The sequence below is a fragment of the Gavia stellata genome, chromosome 4 (assembly GCF_030936135.1).
Source record: "Gavia stellata isolate bGavSte3 chromosome 4, bGavSte3.hap2, whole genome shotgun sequence".
NCBI lineage: Eukaryota > Metazoa > Chordata > Aves > Gaviiformes > Gaviidae > Gavia > Gavia stellata.
In genome coordinates, this window is record NC_082597.1 from 52241111 (window position 1) to 52266941 (window position 25831).

Sequence of the window (25831 nt, forward strand, 5' to 3'; positions counted from 1 at the left end):
TATAATAAATTATTGCTGCTGTTTTATAAATGTCTTAAAATATCTATTTTACAGAGGCATTTATAATGAGAAAAATAAAAAAGAATAAGCTATCCAGAGCGATCTTTTTGATGCAAAAGGCTGCACAGAAGTTCCCTGAAGAGTTAACCACTTCTTCCCAAAGGCAGCTACTGGAGGTAATAAAAAAAAAAAAAACTTATGGTAGAAATTCTTTATCATTATCACAGTTTTCTGTGTTCCGTATAATTAAAACTTGGATTACTCCTCCTTACAAAAAGAAGAAAAATGTAAGGAACTTGAGGGACATTGGGTGCTTTTAACTTCTGTTGTCAAATTTTCCCTGAGAAGTTTCATTATGATGAAAGAATAAAGGGACTTAAGGAAAGAGCACATCCCCAAATTCTGTGCCCACAGGAAACCTGCAAGAAGATATGATCTTTCTTTCTACACTTAATCACCTAGACTTTGCTATTATAAACCTATGCCTTGCCAAAACGCCATGCAGGTTTCCTTCTCCCCATTGCAACCTTCAACATCCTTCTTTTGCCAAGATCTATAAGTTGTCTTAGGTTACTTTGGCTGGTAATAATGACATGGACTTTATTTTGTTCCTATTAAATAAACAGTTTAGAAGTTGGAGATTTTGGAATTTATTGAAGCTAAATGTATATTCTTCATGGGCTCATTTTGAAGTCTTTTGAAATCAATGGGAGTCTTTCCATTGAGCTTTGGACCAGCATCTGACCATAAAAATTGCCTTCTCATCAGTGGGGCATAAAATTTCTTTATAGCCTGTACAACATATAATAGAATCCGAAATTCTCACTATATCATGTATGAAAAAGTATTTTAAACAAGAAGTTACTAGAAAGTGGTTTTCTTTTAAGTGCTACAAATTTGGAAGCATGATAATTAACACACATCTTTTATGTCAGAAGAATGCAAAAACTGGATCGGAAAAGACAAACACTAAAAATCTCTCTCATATATTTGTAAAATACATGGCATTTATGAATATAAGATGTAGTGATATGGTATGAAAATTGTAACTGTAGTCACCAATGAAGACTTACAAACAATTCCCAAGAAATGTGCGATTATTCCAAACAAATGTTTGCAAAGGCCTTATACTGACCTTCATTATATTTTACTTCTGTTCACGTTTCACAGAGAAAGATCTGGATAAAAGAATGTAATATATTTGCAGCCAGTTGCCAGAAAATGTCAGAATTAACTTTGCCTGGACAAACTTAGCATGGTCTTCTTTGATATTTGTACTATGATGAAATGTTTAATTATATGCTCAATTAATTTTCGTCCTTGAGGTGGATGGTGCTCATTTCATGAACAGCAAATCCATACCTTTATTTTCATGCTTCTGTGTAGAGGATTTTGCCTTTTTTATCATAGAAATCTAAGAGGTCTATATAGAATTACTTGTATCTTCTGGTTCTTTCTGCTGTACTCAGCACAATATGATATAAGCCTGTTCTTATTATGCTGCAAAATAGGAAAGCAGGTGGTTTTTTTTGAGAAACATACAAATAACTTTTTCTCATGCAGTAAACTACCAGGCAAGTAAGAAAGCTTTTGAGTCATATGTGTATACTCATCTACATCACACTGCTTAACTACTTGAGCTACTGTGCACACTTAATTTTTTTTTATTTCTCTCACAGTTGTTTCATTCTTCCTTCCTGTCCTACATCTCTAGTTGGACATCCAAGTCTTTACAGAATTAGGTATGCTGGTAGTTCTTGTTGGCCAGCTGTAAAATTGAATTAATGTGATTAAGCTAATACCACAGGGCAAGTCTGTGGCTGAAGCAGGGATAAAATGTGTGTTTTTTAATAGTGACATTTGGCTTCCTCAACCATAAGATTATTCTTTCTTCTCTTGCAACGCTGCCACATTTATTATCTTCCAAGTTCTACAATTAATGAAGTTCAGGTCACGCTGTACCACTCTCAGTCACAACACTATCTTTATCCAACCTGGGAGCACTTCCATCCTTGCACTAATAAGAAATATGTCCTCAGAGGAGAATGAGTCTGTGATTCTTTTAATTAAAAATTTTTCATAGTACAGCTTACCATAAAGAAGTATAATTTTTAAGGAAGCAGTGAAGTTTCTAATTGCCGATTGCAAAAGTTGAATGGTTGTGTGAGGGAAAGAGTCACTCCATATCTTGTTCTTTATTTTACATTCTTCCTGAAATATTTCTCACTAAGGTGGTTGCAACCCTAATCTAAAGGGGGAAGGAGTGGGGTGAAGTGAGGGGCTGTGCGAATGATTAGCCATGTGATGTGATTAAGGCTCTATTAAATCTTAGCTCCCTGTTTCACTATAAATCTATGGCTAGTTTTTGGTCATTTTTGGACATGAGATACAAGGCTTATTCAATCTGTAATCTGACTCGGTATAGTTGTTCTTATAGCCTTATAAATGTATGAGGACAGAAATACAGAACTGTTAAGGTGCAAAATTACAGGACTGTCACTGAATAACCAACGACTTGGGATTTCCTTTTTGAGTTTATCTTTCAGACTCAGTTCAGCCTAAATCCTTGGCCCAGCATATGGTACTAAAAGGTTTCAAACAAAAACCATAGCTGTAGGAATATAACATATCTCTCTTCTCCCAAAAGAATGTAATTTGTCCAAGACATCCCCGATCTCTGCATCTCTGGGAGCTGGCCTTTTTGGCTTTGATTTACACTGAACAGCTGCCAGGAGTAACGATATAAAAGTACTAAGTTCTTAATATTAAATTTCCAAGTTAAGTTTCTCTTATCCTGACAATGCAAACAAGGTGAAGAAATGTGCCAATTTGCCATTCAGCCCAGTAAGAAAAAAGTGTACCCTGATCTCCAATCAAATGGCCACATGATCACTATGTGCAGGAAGCCCCCGCATTTTTGGAAGACACTAACAGACAGTTAGCTCTCAGCTCTCTCCAGCTAACCAAGGCAAGTGGCTTAGCCCTGCTTTTTTCGGGCCTGCATTCTCCTCCCTTTTCTTTATCTCTTGATTTTATTTCTTTTCTCTAATTCTGGAGTACAGAAAATCAGTCTGACCACTTCCACAGCTCCTTCAGAAATCCCACAGATTAGGTCTCCAGATCGCTCCTAAATAAGAGTTGATACCTTTTTTGTTTCTTGTTGGAGCTAATGACTGGTTGCCACTAATTGCTAATCAATATTATTTGTGATCACTCTCTTTTTTCCTATAGGTTATTCCAAAACTGGATATACCTCAGCCCTGCCTCTTTCATATGCAACCCTGCATTCCCTTTATTGTACATTGTGAAATTAATCTACATATGTAAGGCTTACACAAAATACCATTCATCCTAATTTAGGATGTAAGATGATATGAAAATCTATAAAAAGTTTTCTACATAGCAGTGAATTTTTATAAGATCATTTTGAAAACTATTTATAAGTGTTAAATCTGTCTGATTGTTATGTTTTAATAGTTTTTCCCTTTTGTTTTAATTTAAATCATAGGAAGCACTAGCTTTAATTGAGCAAGTTGAAGCTGAACAAAGTGCATTGTATCACAGTCTCAAAGAAGCTATGAGCAGCATGAAAAAAAGCAGGACTCCTCCTCCTCCTCTGTTGCTTTCTAGATCACATTGCTCCATGACATTTAAACCAGCCCCGTTCTCTTCAGATACTCAGGTAATGTTTTTCATGATGAGTGCGTAAGAAATAATTAAACAACACACAAGAGAGCAAAAGTTGTTTCAACAGTGCTATGCTATCACAGTTTTCTCTGTTGTTCTTGAGAAGATTCTGTTATTCTGATTTAATTAAGTATGCTTTTTTTTTCCTATGTGAGTCAGTTGTGACTCACTGTTTTGATCTTCACACTTGCATGAAACTTTCTTCATCTCACGCATCATGTTCCTTGGTGCTTCTGTCATATAACATTTATTCTACTTGTCAAAAGCTCATTCTCTTGCTTAGGGGCTGATGTACTCCTAGTTACCTTCCAAAGAGATGCAAGGCTGTTGCATCATGTGATGCAAGAAAGTACCACACTGAAGCCTCTGTTAATGAAGTACTGAAGTGCTATAGTTCAGGTGGAAAAATCTACCTTCTGTTGAACATGTAGAATCACAGAACTACTCAGATCATAAAGGATTTTAGGAGAGGTCCGTAGTCTAACCTTTTGCTCAAAGTAGGTTCGGCTGTGAGATTAGACCAGGTCGCTCAGGGCTTTATCCAGTCAGTTCTGAAAACCTCCAAGGATGGAGACTGAATAGCTTCTCTGGGCAACCTGTTCCAACAGGGCAACCTGTTCATGGGGAAAACTTTTTTCCTTATGCACATTTGGAATCTCTCTTGCTTCAATTTATGTCTATTGTTTTTCATCCTCCTACCATCCACTACTGTGAAAAGCCTGGGTACATCTTCTTCATCACATGCTTGCAGGCACTCAAGGGCTCGTGGTAGGTCCCCTGAAGCGACCTCTTCTCCAGGATGAATAAGGCCAGCTCTCTCAGCCTCTTCTCGCAGGGTTAGTACTCCAGCTCCTGACCATCTTAGTGGTCCTCTGCTGTAATCACTCTAGTTGTTCAACATTTCTTGTCAGAATGATGGGGGGGCAGGAGGGAAACTGGCCATGCTATCTAGATGTAGTCTAATGAGTGCTGAGTGGAGGGGGATAATCATGTTCTGAGGAACAGTCTCCTAACTGTATGTCTGTTAATACAGTCCAAGATGCTTTTAGGCTGCTTTGCTGCCACGGCACACTGCTGGCTCATGTCCAGCTTGCTGTCTAACATGACCTCCAGATCCTTTTAGTGCTGCTCCCCAGCCCATCAGTGCCTAGCCTGTATCCTTGCAAGGGAATCTTCCTTCCCAGGTGCAAGACTTTGCATTTGTCCTTGTTAAATTTCATGAGGTTCCTGTTGGCCCATTCCTCTGGGCTCTCTAGGTCCCTCTGAATAGCAATCCTACCCTCAATGATATCAACTGTTTCCCTGAATTTGGCATCATCTGCAAACCTGCTGAGTGTGTGCTCACTTTTTCATCAGGTCATTGCTAAAGATATTAAACAGGACAGGTCCCAGGATAGTCCCCTGCAGTGCTCCACTTGTTACCACCCTCCAGGTAGACTACGAACCATTAACAACTACTCTCTGAGTCTGACCTTCCAACCATAGTTTTACCCATTTATCTGTTCACACCCTCATACTGTATCATCTTAACTTGGATATAAGAATACTGGGAGACAGTGTTGAAAAAAGTGCCTTGCTAAGGTCAAGGTAAATGGCATCTACTGCTCTGCAAACCAGGTAATTTTGTCACACAGGCCAATCATGGCAGTCAGCCATGATTTGCCCTTGGTAAATTCATGCTGACTGTTCCAAATCACCTTATTCTCCTTCATATGTCCAGAAAGGGTTCAAACAGGCTGAAGTATGAAAAATTCACTAGCTGCAGTTTTCTTGAGAGAAAAATTTTCATAGTGATTTTGCAAGCTTCTTCAAAATAATGATGTGTATAAAACCAGTAGAAACTCAAATCTTATTAATAGTGGTAAGAATGTTTCTGTGAACAGTTGTTTTATAACTTGCAGTTTTTTTGCAGTTTGAACAGTCAATTTCAAAGAAATTAATAAGGGAAAAATTCTTCTTTTTTATCCCTAATGAACATAAAATTAAAAAAAAAATTCTTCGAAGTCTAGCAGTTCATCTGTTTTAGTAAGTGTCAATACCTAATTTTGTTTGGTACAGGAGCGTGAATGTAACATATTGGGCCACTAGATGGCGGAATGTGATTAGTTTTATAATTTGAGCCCACTATTCTAGAAGAATTTTTTTTCTAAAGATACACATAGCTCTTGAGCAGACATGAAAGTTATTTTTTATGAAGAACTTATCAACTGGAAATGGCTATTTAGGATGTAATTAGTCATATGTAGTTCTTGTACTAGAAGTCAAAGTGTCTCTAAAATTTCCTGATCTTAAAGTTGCTCATTTGCTGAAAATAATTTCCCCTATTTCAATATCTCCCTCTGAAAAACAGTCAGGATTCATTGCAAGACAAATCATGTGTATTACAAGAAAGATGAACATTTTTAGCTGTACAGAATTTCTATATGTTGAAAAATGAACCCATCTACCAAACCTCAGGTCTGTTTAAATGTGTACTGAAAGTAAATAGACTTAGTACAGTTTTTAGTAGAAGAAGTTTAATGGAAGAGAACTTCATGAGATGCATAACACTGAAATTCATCTTTCCAGTTCTGCAGAGATGAAATCAAAATTAGTTTCCATGTTTGATCTCACTGGACACGATGGAGCACTGATCCAGGAATGCATGCTCACATTCTTCCTTGGTTAAAGATATTGAAAAATGTAGATGATATGCCCAATGAGATTATCAGCAGCTCAATGTCATTAAAAAACCATTGATTTCAATAGGAAGTAAGAAGATGGTTTGTTTAGAAAATATTACGGTATTACTTCATACCTGCATTTCTGTTGCCTGCTTTTAAGGATCTGTCCTCAAATAGTTTGCTGAATGAGAACCTGATGTCAACTTTAGAAGAATACTATTGCAAGGATCAAATGAGAGATCTAGGTGACTTTAAATCTACAGGATGACCTATAGAGTTTATGCTTTGGGATAGGTTTGAGGTATAGGGTAGGAGAGTCATCTGCTTTTATTACCATTGTAGTTTATCTAGTTACCCAGCTAAATCAATTAATTAATGTTTCTAGTGCAGTTAGACTATACATTTTTATAAGTAATTTTTTTTCAGCGACTGTTTTCATGAAATTGGTACATTCTACATTAGGCAAAAGTTGGAAATACTATTATGTATCAACTCATTTTGTTCTCATTTTCTTTAAAGGTTTCGTGGTACAGTATTTTGGGCTCTGTAGCAGGAGGAGGTAATATGAAAGTAAGGTTAAATAACAATAAACTTCCAAACGCAGGAGAAGAGGTAAGACAGAGGTAAAACTCCTTCAGGCCATTCTCTCTTCCTTTAAAAAACCCCAACTTTCTAAATGTATACGTCTGACATCTTTTTTTAGTCAGGTAACTGGCCAAGCGTTTGACAAACCTTTTGATCTTTATTTTAAGCAACTGAAATTTTGCTAGGCTGAAGGCATACCAAAAACCAAAAAGAATTCTAGGAACCTTTTTTGAATAGCGAATTAAATGATTTAAAAGCTTCATGTTAGACAAGTCTCTGTCTCTTCCATTGTAACTCTGTTTTCTGAGCAGCATCTAAGAAATACAAAAGGAAAAGAAAGTATATGATATGTTTATAGAGTGTGCCCCAGATACTACCCTTTCCAGGGATTCAAAAAAAAGAGAAATTCTAAACAGGTATAAAATGTAATATTCTTTCTTAATTGTGTAACTTCTATCAGCTATTTCTTCTTAACAAGACCTTACGTTACTTAATTCTGGCAACATGGTAACTCCTTCAGTAATCTTCATATTCAGACGTGATTCACTTCTAGGTTCATGCTCTTTCCCTTTTGTGCTGTGAACATGTGGTATGACAAATCGTTCCACACAACTTTGATTACTTATGACTGATCATGTGACTGTGTTGGTACTCTTTTATATTAATTCTTTTTTACAATTTGATGTTTTATTTTCTGAATTTTTTTTTTTTTTTTTTTTTTTTTTTATTTTGTGTTAGCATAGGTTTTTTTCCTTTGGATGACACTCTGATGTTCCTGCACAGATGGAGAGAGTTCTGTTTTTCACTCACTTATGTGTGCTATTGCATTGTCCATCTGAATGACAACTGTGATCCATCCAGATACTCTGCATTTTGTGTTTTAAGAAAGGGGCAAAAAAGCTTCAGCACATCCTTTTCAGCAAATTTTACTGTAGTCTCAGACCTGAGTGATCATTTTTGTATCTGGAAATCTTTGAGTTCTGTTTTTTGCTTTGCATTGTGACAGAAGAATGATCTCAACCTCTTTGCCCAATGTTTCAAGCTTTCCTGGTTTTGTGAGCAAGCTCTATACTAACACTGATAGACTTGTCTTTGATGATGGAGAGGAAATCTTTCCCTTTGCGCCTGTTCCCCCATCTCCTCCCCAAAAAGGAAGGTGTGTAAAAAGAGAAGGTGTGTGTAGCTATTAGCATTAGAGGCTTTGAGGTTATTCTTGATATACTTATTATCAAATCCAGAGAATCAATATACTATCCTGCTTCAGGTGAATTAAGTGTTTCATTGGAGACTTTCACCCCACTGCTAGCTGTTCTTTCTGTGAACTTGCTGCAATCCATCCAAGCCACTGACTGTCTTAGCTCTGGCAGGCACTAGAGATGCACAGACCTGAGGTTAACCATATGCCTCAGCAATGGAACTTCTGGTTGTTTTAGGATATGCTTTTGCAAAATGTCGATCTGCAGAGAAAGTCACTATCTGCCTGCTCCACAGAAAAGGTTTAGAATTCTTGGTGGTGGAATGATAGATCAACTTATCAACATGTGAAAAGCTTGCTCTAAAGGGATACTGCAGACTGTCTTAAAATAATTTCTGGTCTGTTGGTTCAGACCCAGCATTTGAAGGGATTTCTGTTGTTCAGAGGTCTCCATATGAAGGCCAGACAGTATTTGAATAAGAGCACTGGTTTGATGCTACATTATGATGGTCTTGTTTCTCACGTTGTGCTTCAGTCATTGTGTCAGTTGTTTGTTGTTTCAAGACCCTAAAACTTTCCTTGGTGTAAGTTGTCCTGATTATGGAGGGGAAGGTGGAAAAGCCTGTTAGGAGTGAGCCATGATGTTAAAGTGCAGGTGGACAATTACTTGAAGGAAAAATGAAGAGAAGATCTTGAAAATATGTTGTTTGTTTCACAAACTCCAAAGTCCTGTTAATGGTGCTGAGAGGACCTGTCTAATACATGCATGTGGCATGTATGGGGTAGAGCCATATGCTCTTTTTTGGGAAGCACAACTCAGGGCTAGAATGTTTCTGGCTCAATGACTGCAAGCATGCACACTCACAGTGTGAATGTGCAAATGGACTAGAGAAACTCCAGGTCCTGGTATTTACCTGTTCTCTTAGGTTATGTGCTCTGTATACTCAACAGAGTATTCCAGAGAAAATTGATACTTTTTTCCCCTGTTATTTCGTTGGTTTCTCATTGTCTTCAAGATCCTAATATTACATGAAAACATGACATGTCTGTTAATCTAGGTTGTACTTTGATTGTATCCAAGACCATCAACTAATTTATTTAACAAGAAAAGATTAGAATTTGAGATTTGTTTTTGATATGTACAGTGGGTGTAACTAGAAAATATTTTTATTGATAGATACCAGCTGATGGGAAAAGCCTCTTGGAAATACAAGGCTTAGATCCCAATGAGAAATACATATTTGCAGTCGCAGCATATTCTTCTGATGGAAAACTTATTGGTGACGCCATTGGGGAAACGACTAAGCCAATCCTTGCTTATCCACCTCTTTCTGCTACTACTGTTCGAGCCTATCTAACTCAGGTAGGGTTAGAGTCTTTGATAATAAACACATACTTTAATTTGGTTGTAATTACTTGTTTTCACTCGTAGCTCTAAAACTTCTGGTAAAAACTCAAGACTTTCTTGCAAAAAGCTTAATAAGCACAAATGACAATTTTAACGTAACAAATGATATATTTGAGTAACTCAATTTTTAATTCAAAATTATTGGAAATTCCAGTTTAAGGGGAAAGATGTGTCTCAGCTAGTTTTCTTATCCCTGTTCCTGTTTTTCAGTCTGCATTTAACTTCTTTCTTCTTTTTATAATTTATTTTTTCATTTTTGTGATTGAGACCAAGTGCTAGAAATCATCTTATTAGTCATTACAGTATGGAATGAAAAATGTGATTGAACTTACCTTTTCAGAGGGATCTGGACAGGCTGGATCGATGGGCCGAGGCCAATTGCATGAGGTTCAACAAGGCCAAGTGCCGGGTCCTGCACTTTGGTCACAACAACCTCAGGCAATGCTACAGGCTTGGGGACGAGTGGCTGGAAAGCTGCCCCACAGAAAAGGACCTGGGGGTGTTGATCGACAGCCGGCTGAAGATGAGCCAGCAGTGTGCCCAGGTGGCCAAGAAGGCCAACGGCATCCTGGCCTGGATCAGAAATAGTGTGGCCAGCAGGAGTAGGGAGGTGATTGTGCCCCTGTACTCGGCGCTGGTGAGGCCGCACCTCAAATCCTGTGTTCAGTTTTGGGCCCCTCACTACAAGAAGGACATTGAGGTGCTGGAGCGTGTCCAGAGAAGGGCAACAAAGCTGGTGAGGGGTCTGGAGCACAAGTCTTATGAGGAGTGGCTGAGGGAACTGGGGTTGTTCAGCCTGGAGAAGAGGAGGCTGAGGGGAGACCTTATTGCTCTCTACAACTACCTGAAAGGAGGTTGCAGAGAGGTGGGTGTAGGTCTCTTCTCCCAAGTGACTAGCGACAGGACAAGAGGAAATGGCCTTAAGATGCACCAGGGGAGGTTCAGGCTGGATATTAGGAAAAACTTCTTCACTGAAAGGGTTGTCAGATATTGGAACAGGCTGCCCAGGGAGGTGGTTGAGTCACCATCCATGGAGATATTTAAAAGATGTGTGGATGAGGCACTTAGGGACATGGTTTAGTGATGGACTTAGCAGAGTTAGGTTTATGGTTGGACTTGATGATCTTAAAGGTCTTTTCCAACCTAAACGATTCTATGATTCTATAGGCATCAAATCCAACCATTTTCATATTGAAATTATTTTTGTAGTGGAAAGACCACAAAGGCTCTGTCAGACATTTATTATAATTTTCTGTATTCTTAATAAGGAAAATTTAAAACAGATTGTGTCATGGAGAAAAGTGAAATTGTCTAGCCCTGTAGATCAGATCATGGGAAATAGTTAGAAGATTTCCTAAAATCTTCCAGAATAGGAGGTATCCACATGAATTTATTCCTACTTGTGCAGCTCCATTTATATCCCATTATCCAGAGCAGCGGGGTATTCTGCAGTATCAGCAAAAGAAAAATGAACCTAGATGAAATAATATGCCTTCAAAAACTGCAGCACAATACCTGTAAAGTATTCCACAAAGGGCTGTTAGATCCTTCGTTAACAGTCAGGAAACTCTTTTGCCTTCTCTGATGCTAATTCTCAAGGCAAACTAATATTACCAGAATCAGATTGCTACTACATGTGTTTTATTCAAATATGTCAGAATATTCTTACAGAAATTGTAAATTTACTTGTTGGGGGGGGAGTTTTAAAACCTTTCTTTATACTATAATCATATTTGGCTAGGTTGTTTGATGAACATGGAAGCTTGCTAAATTTTTGTTTTGTTTTGTTTTGTTTTGTAGGTAGCCTATCAGACTGGCAACTATACATTAGCCAGAGAAGCATTTTCACCAATGTGGGATTATTTTGTTTCAAATTCATCTCCACTGCCTGCCAATGCAGCTGTTATTTCTGCAAGTAGTAATTTGACTATATCTGAAAACAGGTAACTGGCAAAACCAAAATTAAAATAATAGTTAATTATAGATGTCCACATTTTATTTTAAAGAGTACCAGGTTGTGAAACTTTGTACAGACTTGCGATATGAAAAACATTCTGAAAAAAAGAGGTGTGAAATGTGTTACAAAAATAGTGTTTTATAATTAGCAGAGGATTTTTGTTATTTATGGAACTGCTAGCATTTACACATCTAATTCTTTATAATGATTGTTTTCTTAAGATAATTGCGAAACATTTATAAAGAGGCTATTAATTCTGCGTGATGCATTTTCATATGCAAAATATGTAATATGCACTGGGTTCTTGACTTCCCAATTAAGGGAGCAGTAGAGTTCAGAAATTGTGAAAATTTTGTCAAGAACACCACCCAAAATGGGTAAATGGTTGCTAATTTTGTTTTCGGCTGGCTATATAAATCTGCGAATAATCTTTGAATACACTAAAGTGCTTTTGAAGAGATATTAAAAATTAATTGATTTATAAATAAATTTCAAATGTTCAACCATAATATTATAGGTTTTTCATGATGACAAAGCCCAGCTAGAAATTTTGCGTTTACATTCAATGAAATTTAATAGATCCAAATGCAAAAATAAATGAAAACTTAATTAATTCCCAGATAAAGAAAGTGACTTTTATGAAATAATAGACATGAAATACTATAATAAAAAAGAATAGTTTTAAAAGTTAGTCAACTGCTTATAATTTGATAATGAATTAACATCCAATATAACTGAACACAAATCATCACCTTCACTTGTGTGAAATCCTTTTTAGACTAATTCTTCCATTAGGAAAGTTTTGGCAAACTTGTGGAGGAGGTATGAAAAATTTTTGCAGCATCTCTGTTTCAGTTTCACAGACTCACTTAGTCTTGAAACCATAATGAGAAGAAACAGCCTTATTGCATGTGTGTTAGTAGTTCTTGAATGTTTCAAGAATTAAAGAAGAAATAAAGAAATAAATATCTTTGTTTCAAGAAATAGATATTAAGGGGATTGCCTAAAAGTTTTGTCAGAATACTTCAATTTCTACTTTACAGATAGAATAACTGGTAATCAGCTATTCTGAGACATAATGTAGCTAGCGTTTTCTCTATATTGTTTTGAGATGCTTGCATCAGAGCCCACGGTTTTCTCATGGTAATGCTGTTTGGATGCAAGCAGATAATTTAGGCTTGTGCATGCTCTGAATCCTGTTACAGGAGAAGGTAATGGGTCTAAGCGTACTTCTTGTTATTTGGGGCTCAGCCAGACCACTGGTGTCTATTCTGACTGTCCTTCAATTGCCACCATGTGTCTGATACTAGGCATACAAATTGACAGAGGGTCTTGATGTTACATGCCGTAAGAGCGTTTGAGATGTACAGGCAGTCTGTGGACTGTGTTGCTACAGGCAGATAATCACTAGACATCCTATTTCATGACCATGTGGATGTTTTAAATCTATCCCTGGCCTAGGCAACAAAGCAGGAATGCAAGTCTTGTCATTATGCTTTTTTTTGCACTTGTTTTTCATTAACCTTTTTTCCTAATAATTTTTTTTTTTTTTAAACACATACAGCTCTAGAGATAACATTTGAATGAAGCTACTTTCAGATAAATCAAATGAAGAAAGAAAATTTTAAATAGTTGTGCAAAGCAGTTCCAGAGATTTTGCTTTTCTGACAGTTAGGTCAAAGCCTAATTTTTTTTTTTTTTTTTTTTTTTTTTTTTACAATTAATATGGAAGATTCTCAAAGCTGCAGTACCAGACCCGAAATAAGGCAGACTCAGTTTTACTGATCGGTAGCTAAGAAATTAGATGGGCTAGCTTGAAAGTACATAGGACTTAAAGAGACAGTAGAGGGAGCTGGAAGGAAAGGAAACCTCTTGTTTCCAGCCGGAAGCCCTGTTGATATTTTGGTAATGTCAAGTATTTGAATGTGTCTATTTGATCTTCCTTCTTGAGTTTCAGTCTCTTTTATGAAATACAATCGAGAAGAAGGAGGAATTTATTTCTTATACTTCAAAATAATAGGATTTTTCCTGTAACAAAAAATATTAAGAAAAATATAACAAGGACAAATGCCCCCCTGTCCCCAGGGAAGGAAAAAAAAAACAACAAAAAACTAGGTGGAAGAAAAGAGATCCTTTTGAGACTTGCAATACAAGACATCAGTAATGAAAAGGAGTCTGTTACTAATACTTAGTAATGGACTTCACAACTGCATGCATCATTATCAGAATACAGAATAAAAATGTGCAAAAGGAGACAGTTAAAATAAATAAGCTGTAGCATCCCAAGTTTTCAAAGAAAGTTCAAAGTAAGTTTCACTGGATTAGATGAAACAATTAAGGAAAAGCTGCCTTAGGATAGTAGAAGGTGGACAACACTTTGAAAAGGAGTCTTATCCCTTTTATTTATTTTTACGTTAGAAATTTTAAGCAATTTTTTTCAGTTTTATGTATAAATCTTACTTCCAGAATTAGCTACAGTAATCCTTTTTGTCCGTAATTTTAAAATTAAATACTGCTTTTTAATATAATGCAGTTTCAGGCATGACGTATCTGAATCACCATTAACCTGCTTTTACTGTTCTTTTGCTTTTTTATTTTGTAGGTTACATTTTGAAGCTGTATCTCAGACTTCTCCTATTACCTTACACCTCTTTCTGAGGAACATATTTGCTGTCTGTGACATTAATGTAATGGAAGGAGCACTCTTCTGTGATTCCATCTGTTCCAATGAGATACTTTATACAAAACAAGTATGTGTGGCTTAAAATAATATACTGGGTTTGATTTCACTTTTTGATAAGCCTTATTTCATCATTACAAGATAAATGTTGCGATGTACTAATCCTATTTACCGAATACTTCATCTTCTGTGAGTTATCTGGTCCTCCTTTCTGAAGTATTTTAGTAGCTGTTGGTTATTATGTATCTGGTGGAAAGAAGCTATCGCCTAATCCAACTGCGGAAGGATTTTCCTTGACTTCAGTGGTAGTAGACTATAATTTAAGAAAGAAGTATAATCATTGTTATTTTTCTCCTACTAAGATGAACCTTGTTTTTTTACTTTTGAACATTTCTGCTATTTAATACATATATTTTCATTAACGTTGACCTTCTAACAGGGTTTCATGGTTTTAATATACAAAGCTTCATTTCTCTTATTTCAGACTTTCTTATAGTATAATGGCATGTTAATGACATAAAAATCTTTCTTTTTTATTTGGCTAGTCAAGCTTTGCCTTCTGTATTATTACATTCCTATTCACTCTTTCTTTGCTGAAGTACTTGTCTCAAAAATGTGAGCAGTGGATTACTCAGTGACTTTACTGAATCTGCTCACCCATGCAAGGACTGCAGCAGATAACTGGAAGGGAAAGGAAGGAATTATTGTCCTCCCCTTACCTACTCTGAGAGGTTAGTGTGTGAAATTTCCCCCCAAACACAGGCTGAGGTTGTTAACCAGGCTTTGTAAATTATATGGGTAAATTCAGAGGGGACAATTAGGTCAAGAACAACCGTTTCCTTTAGAATCATGAATAATGTTGCATTTGGTTATATACTTCTAGCAGGTGTCAATGTAAATTAATTTTTAAACTTTTATCTTACTTGCTGCTTTTTAAACTGCAATAACATCTGTCTTCTTTCACTCACAAATGATTTAAAACAACAAAACTAATATTTGAATCAAAATGTGTTTTTCTTTTACAGGTTGCTAGATTAGCAGAATGTGAAAGAATGACTGTGGCAATTGAACTTAGCAATTGGTTAAATGACGCAAGTTACACCCTGCAGTCTGTTGTGCAATGTTATGGTCTCCTTGCTCCAATCATTTATCATAAGATTTCTTCAGTGCCAGTAGTTCAGGTAAGAGCATTTTAAGACAAAGCAGCTGGCATCCAAGTCCTGTAGTTATGGTGATTCAAATTAAGCTTATAATGGAGTGTACAGTGGGAGAACTAAATATCTAGACTTTGAGTTCTTAGTAGCTGCTGAAAGAAAAGCCTTTTATGGTTTTATGTGTTCCCAATGCATATTTGCTCAGTGTAAGCGGCACAGATTCTGCTCTCAGATATGCTAAAGTAACTGCACAATATTGATTGTTTCTTCAGGATGATATGTTGGTATTTTTAAACTATAGTAGAATCTACAATGAAACTTCTACTTGAATGCTATTTGCAGATGGCAATTTTGAGGAAAGAAAAGCAGCATTTGCCTATGGCTTTTTTGGAATATTTGCTTCATATACAGTTTTATTTTCTTCTTAAAAAAAGGAGGCTATTCAATGTTTTGATAATGCAGTCTTTAGTTTTCAGGCATGTGCTCCTTTCCAGAAGCAAGCACCTTCTCTTTGAAAACAGAATACCTCAATCCTTTCCTGACATTTCTGAAGCAGCAGACGTGGGTTTTTTAGATTCAGCAAGGATACAGTAGAAACATGCAACTTTTTTCCTGTAATTAGGTAGTTTTGTCAGGGAGCAGCATTAAGAGCATGTTCACTCTGTGAGGAAGGATGAGGTGACTAGGCAAGGCACAGACTATCAGCATCTGAACACGGCAGACAGAGCCGGGTGTTGGTAAGAGGATACACTGAGAGTCCGGAGAAGGACTGGGGGGGTCCATCCAGGGGTGGCCCAGGGTCCATCCAGGCAAAAAAGTCAGGAGCTGCAGGAGTTGGAGCCAGAGACTGGAGACAAGGCTACAACACAGGTTGAAAGTCCATCCAGGAGGTAGAACTCAAGACCAGGAGACCAATACCATAGCTCAAACAGGGACTGAAGGCTTGTGCCTGAGCTTAATTGGGACTCCTGGACCCCTGGACAGAAGGTATGAGAGGAACCCCCAAGTGAGGTTGCTCAGAAAATGACTACTGGGACACTCAGGGCCCTGAGAAGTTTTTAGGGGAAAAAATATAATCTATTTATGTATAGGGGTAGCCTCTTGCTTAAGAAGTTATTGGCTGTGATGACCTACTAAAGGCACAGCTAGCCACTGGAAATGGCTTCTGTTTCAGATTTCCTAATTAAAGGGAAAAATAATTTAGTCACATCGTCTTTTCATGTCTGATAGACAAAAATGGGGGAAAGAAGTCTTTTATTTTTAGAGCATACTGTACTGGAAACATTTTTTTTCATTTAAAATTCTGACCAGCTCAATATATTTTTAAGCAGCCCTCTACTAGGAGAATGTCATCCCACTGAACTAAACATTCTTTGATTTCATGTTAATTAAATCAGCAAAAATATCCATCATGTATCTCTAATTTAATATCTGTGATTTTATGTGAACATGTCATTTATTCCAAAGGGCTGTGGTTGAAATCTTGACACCGTTAAATTCAACGGATATTTTATTATTGGCTTTTGTAGAGCTAGCATTTCATCGTATCTGTTAGATTTCAAAGTATTTTTAAAGTTCACCATCAAATACAATAGTCTTTATAGAGTTGCAAGCTTGTAAGTGTGTTGCAGACTCCAAACTTTGTTTTAACCCTTGTATTTACAGATCCTCATTAAGTGCTTGGCTGTCCTTCAAGAAATTCCAAGTGCTACTTTGCAGAGGAGGCAGGCAGGATGTTATGAGAGTATTCAGCATATGATAGCTTGTACTTCATTTTATACAGCAAAGGTATGGTGTGTATTATTGTGCTTACAGTTTAGTTTAAGATATAGCTTTTGTCATTTAGAGAAAAAAATATTGAGTAAGCTGGTCTTCAGAGTGATATCTTAGAGAACTGGCACTCTTAAATAGTAAAGGTATAGAAATATTTATTAGTATCTTTGTATCAGTGCACTTTATGTAATAATGACATTTTGAATTTTTAATAGAATTGAGAATTTTTGTTTGTTCAGAAAATAGACTGTAACAATTAGTCCATGACATGAAATTTGTATTTTATATCATTGTGTGTATTTTTGCATTTAAGATAGTACTATTTTCAAAAAGGCCTATATGTAATATATAAATTTAAAAGTTTATTTACTGCAAATAGGCCATATTTCTAGTTTTAATCATATTAGCATATCTGGCTTATTTGCTAATTAGATACAAGATACTTTACACTATTTAGTCTCATATGCTGGCAGGAACATGGTTTAGTGGTCATGGTGGTGTTGGGTTGATGGTTGGACTTGATGATCTTACAGGTCTTTTCCAACCTTAGTGATTCTGTGATTCTGTGATTTTAACCATAATACATATCTGTAGATCACATTTATGATTCAGGTACTCAATCTGTTTAGTGAGATAAGGAGAAACGTGGTACCGGTAGGATTTTTTTTCCTCAGATATAGAGACATGCTAGAGTTGAAGTACCCACCATGATAAATGTATGATGCTGAAAAAGTCTGCTTTTGTCTAGCTTTGAGTACACCTCAGCTAAGAGCTCATACTGAAGCTGAGCTGTGACTGGTGCTTTGAGGGATTCCCCTGTGTTGGTGATCCCTCATGCCAGTCTTTACAGGAGCCAGATCTCTCTGCTCACCTCACAAGACCAGATCAGTGTCAAATATCCTCAAAAGTACACTGCAAGAAGACCCAGTTTTTATACTTTCTATAAAGATGAGTATGGCTGTGAGGGCAGTGTCAGGGCACGTCAAGGGCTGGGGAGCCAGGGGCCGAGGGCGATGCCACGGCTGGCAGGGCAGCACCTGGCAGCCAGGTTCAACCAGGAGTCCAGATCATCCGGTGAGTCTGTGGTGATGAGGCAGGTCTGAGCTGAAGCTGGGAAGTCAATCTGCAGGTCAGGATCAGGTCTGGGGAGAGTAGCTAGGGCCAGACACAGCCCAGCAGGCTGGTCCATTGTGATGGGAGCAGTCTGAGGTCAAGCTGAGGAGTCAGTCCATGGGTCAGGTGTCCAGACCAGCAGATCCATTGCCAGGCCCAGGCATGGCTTGGAGCACACTGGAGACCAACGTTCCTGCCACATAGGAGCTGGCAGGGACTGTACGCTCAGGCCTGAGCTGAAAGGGAGCTCCTGGCCCCATGGGGGGAGGACCCAGGTGGAGGCTATCAAGGCCATTAAAGTTTATTAGGAACCCTGAAACCTTGATACAGCGTTTGTTTGTTGTTGGATTCTCCAGCTAAATGACTGTCTGCTTGTACTGCTGATTTTTTTTTTTCCTTAGAGATAGCATTTCAACAGAATAGAAAACAGAATGAATAAATTGCAAATGCTTCTGATTAATCCATAATATATGGTTTTCTGTTGAGTTACAGTCAGGCCATGTACTGCATTTATCCTAATCTATACACTTATTTTGTATCCCAAAGACAAACATCCTAATGTGAAGTTACCTTGCATATAGTAGAAGCATTTTGGCATTTAGAGCTCTGTCTAAGGAAGATAAAGCCATCTAAAAACATTCCCTACACTGTTCATTTATAAATTTCAAAATTTTAAAAATAAATTTCACCACTCCTGTCACTAATACAGTTGGGATTTTCAAATATGCACTTGATACCAGAGAGGTAATTGAGGATCATTTAGTTACCCTTTATATTCTTCGGTAGCAGTACTGCCTGAGAATAGGGAGAATGTCAATCACAGCAATAGATACTTCCGGTTAAATTTTTCTATTCTCTGAGGCATAGGTTAAGCAGAACACATAGATAACATATCTGCAATTCCAATTATTTTACAGGCTTATAGTCCTGGTTTTTTTATAAAAGGAAACTTAAGTATTGAGTAATTAATTTCTATTTATAATATTCATGCATTTTGACAATTGTAAGTAGACAATAATGAAACATTACCTGTTATGCAGAGCAAAAATATATAACAGATGATTCTTTAATAGGTACTACGTTCATGGAAAGAGTATGAATTAGCAGTAATTATTGTTAACTATGGGAAAAAATTGTTGGATTCCTCGCCAACAACCTCACCCTGCCTGTCAGAAGCTATGAAAACTGAAGAAACACACACTAACAAAGAAGTTAAAGTAATTGCTCTGATTTTTAATTTTTTTTTCTCTAAACACTGTATTCTATTATTTTGAAGACGACATTTATTAGTTTTTTGTTTTAGAAGTGGTTGTATGGAATAAGAGTTTCCTTGTAGAATAAGAGTTCCCAAAGTACAACTGAGAGGCTTCTATTTAATTATAGTCATCTTTGTTAAGTCCAGTTGCAGACTGCAGTGGGTACAGGCTCTCATTTTGTTGAAATGGAGAGGGGTTAGCAATATTAGAGTTCAGAGCCATGAGTATCCTTCAGATATTTATACAAGCATTCCTAATTGACCTTCACATATAATTTCCAGGAATGCTTTATTATTATTATTAATTAAAGAATTGTATAAGTAAAGAAGAGCAAAAATATCCTAAATAATGTAGAAACTTAGCCTCTCATTTTGTGTAGTGGCTGCTTGAAACATTAAGTCATAATAGGACAGTAACTTAGGAATTGCATAGACTTTCTTGGTGGAGGAACACCTTTCAACCTCTATTAAGACCTTAATACTTACAAAGAGATGCAACAGTTTGTAAGGATTTCCTGCAACTTAGAATCAGGGTAAAGTGTTGATTCTCCATACTTTTCTGTCTGTTTTTTTCTTTAAATAATTTTAGAAGAGATTTTACTGGAAAGAAAATTTGAAAAAGAGGTAAGAAAGTAGGAATAATGGGAGAGGAAGAAAGGAAGCACGAAACTGAGATATAAAGAGGGATATAAGAGAGGGATAAAACGTCAATCAGCTTACAGGGAATGATTTCTGTAAGAAAATTTGTAGGACACTGATAGGATCCAGGACAAAATTTTATCCATTTTTTATTGCTGAGTTTATGTTAGTGGATCCCAGGTTCATACCGAAAAAGAGAAAGGAATCTAAGATCATAGGAACAATACAGTATTTTGAGCCTAGTAGGGCTGACTGAAAATTACATTTTCACTGAAGTGAAAAAAAAAGAACTTTCTTTCCAGAGGAAAATTTTGATTTCTGTAGGCAGTAAATAATCTACAAAAGATTATTTTTTCTGGAAAACAACATATTTTGTCAACCAATCTGTCCAAATAGGTTGTTGTAGTAGCATGTGTGACTTCCCTAAAAATTTATTTGGTGACAGAGCAACTCCACTCACTCCCTTGGAGATTAATCAAGAATGAATCCTGGCCAGGTTTTTGAAGCCGTACTAAAAAATTAATGAACATGAATTTTATTTCACTTGAAAAGAAAAATAAGACAATACTGATGAAATAATCCGATATACAATTAGAAGACTTGGGATCTAAGCTAAACTCTGCTATTGACCTGCTGGTTTTAGTTAGGTAAAAGCTAAGTTTTCATGAATAAGTATTGGATATTTCAGACCACTTCTGCAAAGACATCCCATTTAGCTGCAATGGAAAAAGCAACAGAAAATCTAAGTGCTCTTGAATCAAATCTCCTCAGACTGACAAAACCAGGTGGGTGTACTATTAAAATACTTCCTACCTTTTTCTATGGAATTTTCTATTGTTTATTTGAAAAAAAAAAATTCCCTAAAAGGTACTTTTATTTCATATATCTTCCATGATATATCAACCAAAATAATAATTTCAGTGATCTTATTTATACCTGGTAGTGATGTGTATAATGACTTCTATTCATCTTTTTCATAATTTTCACCAAAACACTCATTCCTTCTTAGAAAGGAATGGTCATTTTTGTTCTATTCTGCAAATATATGTGTTCTCCCACTCTGTGTAAATTGGGTTCCATGTTATTTAGGCTTGCTTTATCTTCCTAAATCAGAAAATGCAGTGGCAAAGACCATTGTCCATTTATAGCATGTCTTACGATCCTACCAGTGCTAGTAGTAATGACGACTGCAGGAAATTTTAGTAGAGAAAACGTTTCCTGAAGAAAGTTAACAGAAATAGACTTTTTTTGTGAAGGAATTGCATTTATACTAGCATTTAACTACCTTGTAACTCAGGAATGAATATATCAATTTTAAAATATCTTACAGTCTGGATTAAGCACAAGAATTTTCAGACTAATAGTTCTGCCAAAGTTAGATGAATTAATAATTAGGACTTATAAAAGAAATTTGATTAGAACTTAAAACACAGAGCCACTACTGATTTTTTTTCCATTGTATTTACATGGCATCTTGTACTCCTTGGAGCCTGGATAGAACCATAGAATAATTTAGGTTGGAAAGCATTTCTGGAAGGTATTGATTCCAACCTCCTGCTCAAAACAGGTACAATTAGATCAGGTTGCTCTGGGACTTGTCCAGTCAAGTTTTGAACCTCTCTGAAGAAAGAGGTTTTGCAACCTTTATGGGCAACCTGTTCCAATAGTTGACCACCCTTATGGTTAAAAAGGTTGTCTTTATATCTGTTTGGAATTCTCTGATTTCCAGCTTGTGTCTATTGCCTCTTGTGCTACCAGTGAGGATAGTCTGTCTCCCCATTCCATATTCCTCCTATTAGGTAGGTGTAGACTCCCCTTAGCCTTCTCTTCTTAAGACTGAATAAACCCAATTCTCTTAGCCTCTTCTTGCTTTGTCATGCACTCTAGCTCCTTATCATGTTGGTGGCCCTTCACTGGACTTACTCCAGTATGTCAGTGTCATGTACTACAGCGTCCAAGACTAAACACAGTAATCTAGATGTGGTCTCACAAGTGCGAAATAGAGGGGAATAATCACTTCCCTTGACCTGCTGGCTATGCTGTTTCTAATACACACAAGGATGCAACTGGTCTTTGCTGCAAGGGAACGCTGCTGACTCATGTTCTAGTTATGGTCCAACATCTCTGTATATGCATTTGTCTTAGAAGAAAAAGCATTTCTGTAATAAATAGGATAAAAACAGTGACGCAAAAATTCCATTCACATCTGTGCACTGATCCTTCATTTTTTGCTGACATTGAGTCCTGCATTCCTGCAGAACAAGTTACAGAACGAATAAATTCTGTAAGTTAATTGAAAATTACATTGATTACTTAATAAAATGATGTTCCATTCTTACTTAATAGAAAGCTAAATTAATGGGTTGATCGGTTAGAGAAGAACACATTTTCAATTATTGGCAAATACTTGATGGCTGAAGTCTGCTCTGTTGCTGAAATAGCATGTTTGTCATATTTGTCAATAAGTTTCAGGATATAAATTGAAGAGGAGTCTTGTGCTGAGGCCATGCAAAACAAACAACAAAGCTTATAGCTGTCCTTACAAATATGTGTAAGTAAGTGGTTTAGGACAATGTGCACACCTGTAGGGGATGCTGTTAAAAATATTTTGGAAAAAAACTTGTAATGGAAAATCCTTAAAAGTGGATCAACACTTAGCATTCCATTGATGATAGTCTATGAGAAAAATCAAAAAAAGCTGAATCTGCCTCTTTTATAAACTGAGAAAACCAAAATATTTCAGACACAGTACAATTTAAACTCTGAAATGTCAAATGTTTTCCCATTTAAAAATTTTTGGGACGTATTATTCTTGTGAGAATGCTCCTTTGAAGCAATATATTTTTGAACTTGTTAAATAGGCGAGAGTACCAGTAAACAGTGTGACTTGTCCTACAAAGAAAATAAAAAAAAATCTGCTTGTACTGTTGGCTGCCTTATTTAATTGGGTATTATTTTCATTCAACAGACTTCAACTGACTGCTACCACTGGAGGGTGTAGCTATTGATCCACTATCACAACTGGTTGTTCCACAGTGCATTTTTAATCTCGCTTTTTTCAGGGACTAGCTGTATTGATCTTTTTCAACCACAGCACTTGCCTAAGCCCAAAATTTGTTGGTCATGTTTCCTTATTAAGGCAAAATAGCAACTAGCATATGTAACATTGTTCTGGTGCTCATCAGCTGGTAACACAGTTGTGTTTAACTCTCAGAAACTTGAATCCAAGTTACTGTTCTCCTATATATTATATATACTATTTATATCTATATGTTGTAGAGCTTGTTTACACCTATATCTAATATATGATTTATAGAACAGAAATACAATTTTATACATATAATTCTATGAATGTTTAGGTGAATAAAAAAAAAATTCCTTTACCTGCTTATGCTATCCATATGCCGAGCATGTATGTAAGCACTAGTCACATCATGTGTTCAGTTCATGCTGTATAGCTTTAAATACATTTTTTGACATGTCCTTAGTGCACATCCTCCTCCACAGATGAGTTGTATGGACCTTTGCTAGACCTCTGATGAACTCCAGACATCCTGCTCATTAGTCTAGTAGCTGGAAGTTCATCAGTCGCATCCGTAAGCTCTTCATTATTTCAGTGGCACAGCTACTTATGTTAGAAGAAAAGAGCAAGCTTTTGAATTTCTCTCTGGATGACAGTGAGAGATTTAAAAGCAAACTCTGTGCTAAAGAAGGATTTTTCTGTTCTTCAGTTACGATTCCAGGTAGAGTTTCTATTGTACACTATCGCTGTTTGTCATAATGAATTTGATTTGGTTATTGATGCAGCTCGTGGATCAGAGCTTACAGGACAAGAAGATCCTTTGTTCCTCTACCCTGTAATTTCATGTTGGACATCAAACAGTGCTTATCAAGAAGGTAGGATAATTGGTGTTTAGCTTAATTGTAAAGGCTTCTTTACTTCAGAAAGTTGCCAGTAAAGCTATTTACTTCTTTCTTGGAATATGCTCTTGGAAACTTTCTCTTTGTTTTTTTCTCAACTATACAACATCAAGTAAAACATAGCTTAAAAAAAGTTGTTAATATGGTCACATCTAGAAGTGTATGAAATACTTGCAACAAATTATTTTAGATGTTGGTATTAAGTATGTAATATATTAATATTGTAAATAATTTGCATAATGTTTCTTTTCTACAAACCTTAAAAATGAGCTCATTTTTTAAAAGTTCTGTCAAGTTTTCAAAGATTCTGTTTGTGTAGAATGTTCTTTTTAAATTGAGATACCCCATTTCCACATTAAATTATGTTAGTGAAAGAGGAATTCACAAAAGTCTGAGTACACTTGCATTTTTGAAATAGGATTTAAGATTCTGGTATATGGCCTTTGCCACTGCCTTATTTTTTTTAATACTGGTGTTCAAAATAACAATGGAGCCTAGCCTGTAAAATTAGTATAGCTTTCAGATAGGATAAATACTTATTTATTTCTTGATGGTAAAAAATCATGAAGACAGACAAACAGTAAAAGCAGTTTGCAAACAATTAAAAAGCTGCCTGAAATCTAGATAACACGGCTCCACTGTACTTTAATGTGACTGTCAATGAGAAAAGCAGCCTAAATGAATAGGATCTAGTTACTTTGTTTATACTTGCTTTATTGTTTTTTCAGGATTTTCAGGCATGTGTACAATTAGGCATGTTGAATACTGTTATAAAATATTTTTGCACTGTGTACTGCATGATACAAAAATAGTTCCAAACCTGTTTTCTCAGTCCCCAGAATGTTTGTCATTCTAGGAGTGTAAATAGAGTGAATTTGTGACTCTGGATGTCAGATCACAAGAAGAAGTATTTAGCAACTGCTATTGTGTACCATGACCTATCTCATTTTAGTATCAGTATGCCTTTTCTGCATCAGCATGCAACATGACATAAATATGTGCTTTGAGACATACATAGCTGTAATTATAGCTGAATTCAGAAACCTGTTACAGTATAAATACAAAACCTGTGTTAATTATTTGTTACTTTATTGCAGTGATGAAATTCAGAAAGACACCACGTTTTCTTGAGTTCTTTGTTCAAGTTTTGCACAAAATCCTGAATGAAGAGAAGTTTCAACGCATTCTGGAATGGGCAGGCAATGTACAAGTTTACTTGAAAAGGTAGATCTCTATTATAATAGTAGTGAAAAACTACTGCTTAGGATCACCAGTGTCACAGAAAACTGTATATTGTACCTGGTAGAAGACCCGCCTGGAGCCATTTCCATGGCTCCTAGTCTGCAGAAGTTCCATGAACACAAGGGATTATATAGCTACAGAAAATATTGTATTGTGACCTTGTTATACATGGAGACTTCTCCCTTGGCTGTGTCTGTTCAAAACTCCTGTCTACCATCAGCAATTTCCAGGATTTTCCTTTTCACAGACACTACTTGGTAATATGGCCATTTGCCATATTATTATGAGGCAGTGGAATAACTTGGAAAAGTATGTTGGGTTAGATCAAAAGCAAACCCATCAGGGCCTACCGTAGTGTCTAAACAAAATTCTATACTGAAAAGGTAAATGGAACCAAATTGTAGACACTTACTTAAAAGGCTCTCAAAGAAATTTAACTGTAACTTTGTTAAAAACATACACCATTATTTCTAAAATTTGGAAGGCAAATGATCAATGAAAAGGATATATATTATAGGGAACAGGAATTGCTGTTAGAAAAGACCAAAAATTTGGATAC

At 36.4% G+C, this 25831-nt stretch overlaps 1 protein-coding gene across 1 annotated transcript in view; it reads left to right on the plus strand.

The window, feature by feature from the left end:
• CFAP54 (cilia and flagella associated protein 54) overlaps positions 1-25831 on the plus strand; it is a 117527-nt gene that overhangs the window by 35078 nt on the left and 56618 nt on the right. The window contains 12 exon segments of the mRNA XM_059817033.1: positions 55-176; positions 3509-3682; positions 6870-6962; positions 9308-9493; positions 11339-11481; positions 14098-14245; positions 15201-15356; positions 16995-17117; positions 19289-19432; positions 20798-20894; positions 23917-24006; positions 25128-25254. Of these exon segments, the coding sequence (XP_059673016.1) occupies positions 55-176; positions 3509-3682; positions 6870-6962; positions 9308-9493; positions 11339-11481; positions 14098-14245; positions 15201-15356; positions 16995-17117; positions 19289-19432; positions 20798-20894; positions 23917-24006; positions 25128-25254 (1603 nt within the window).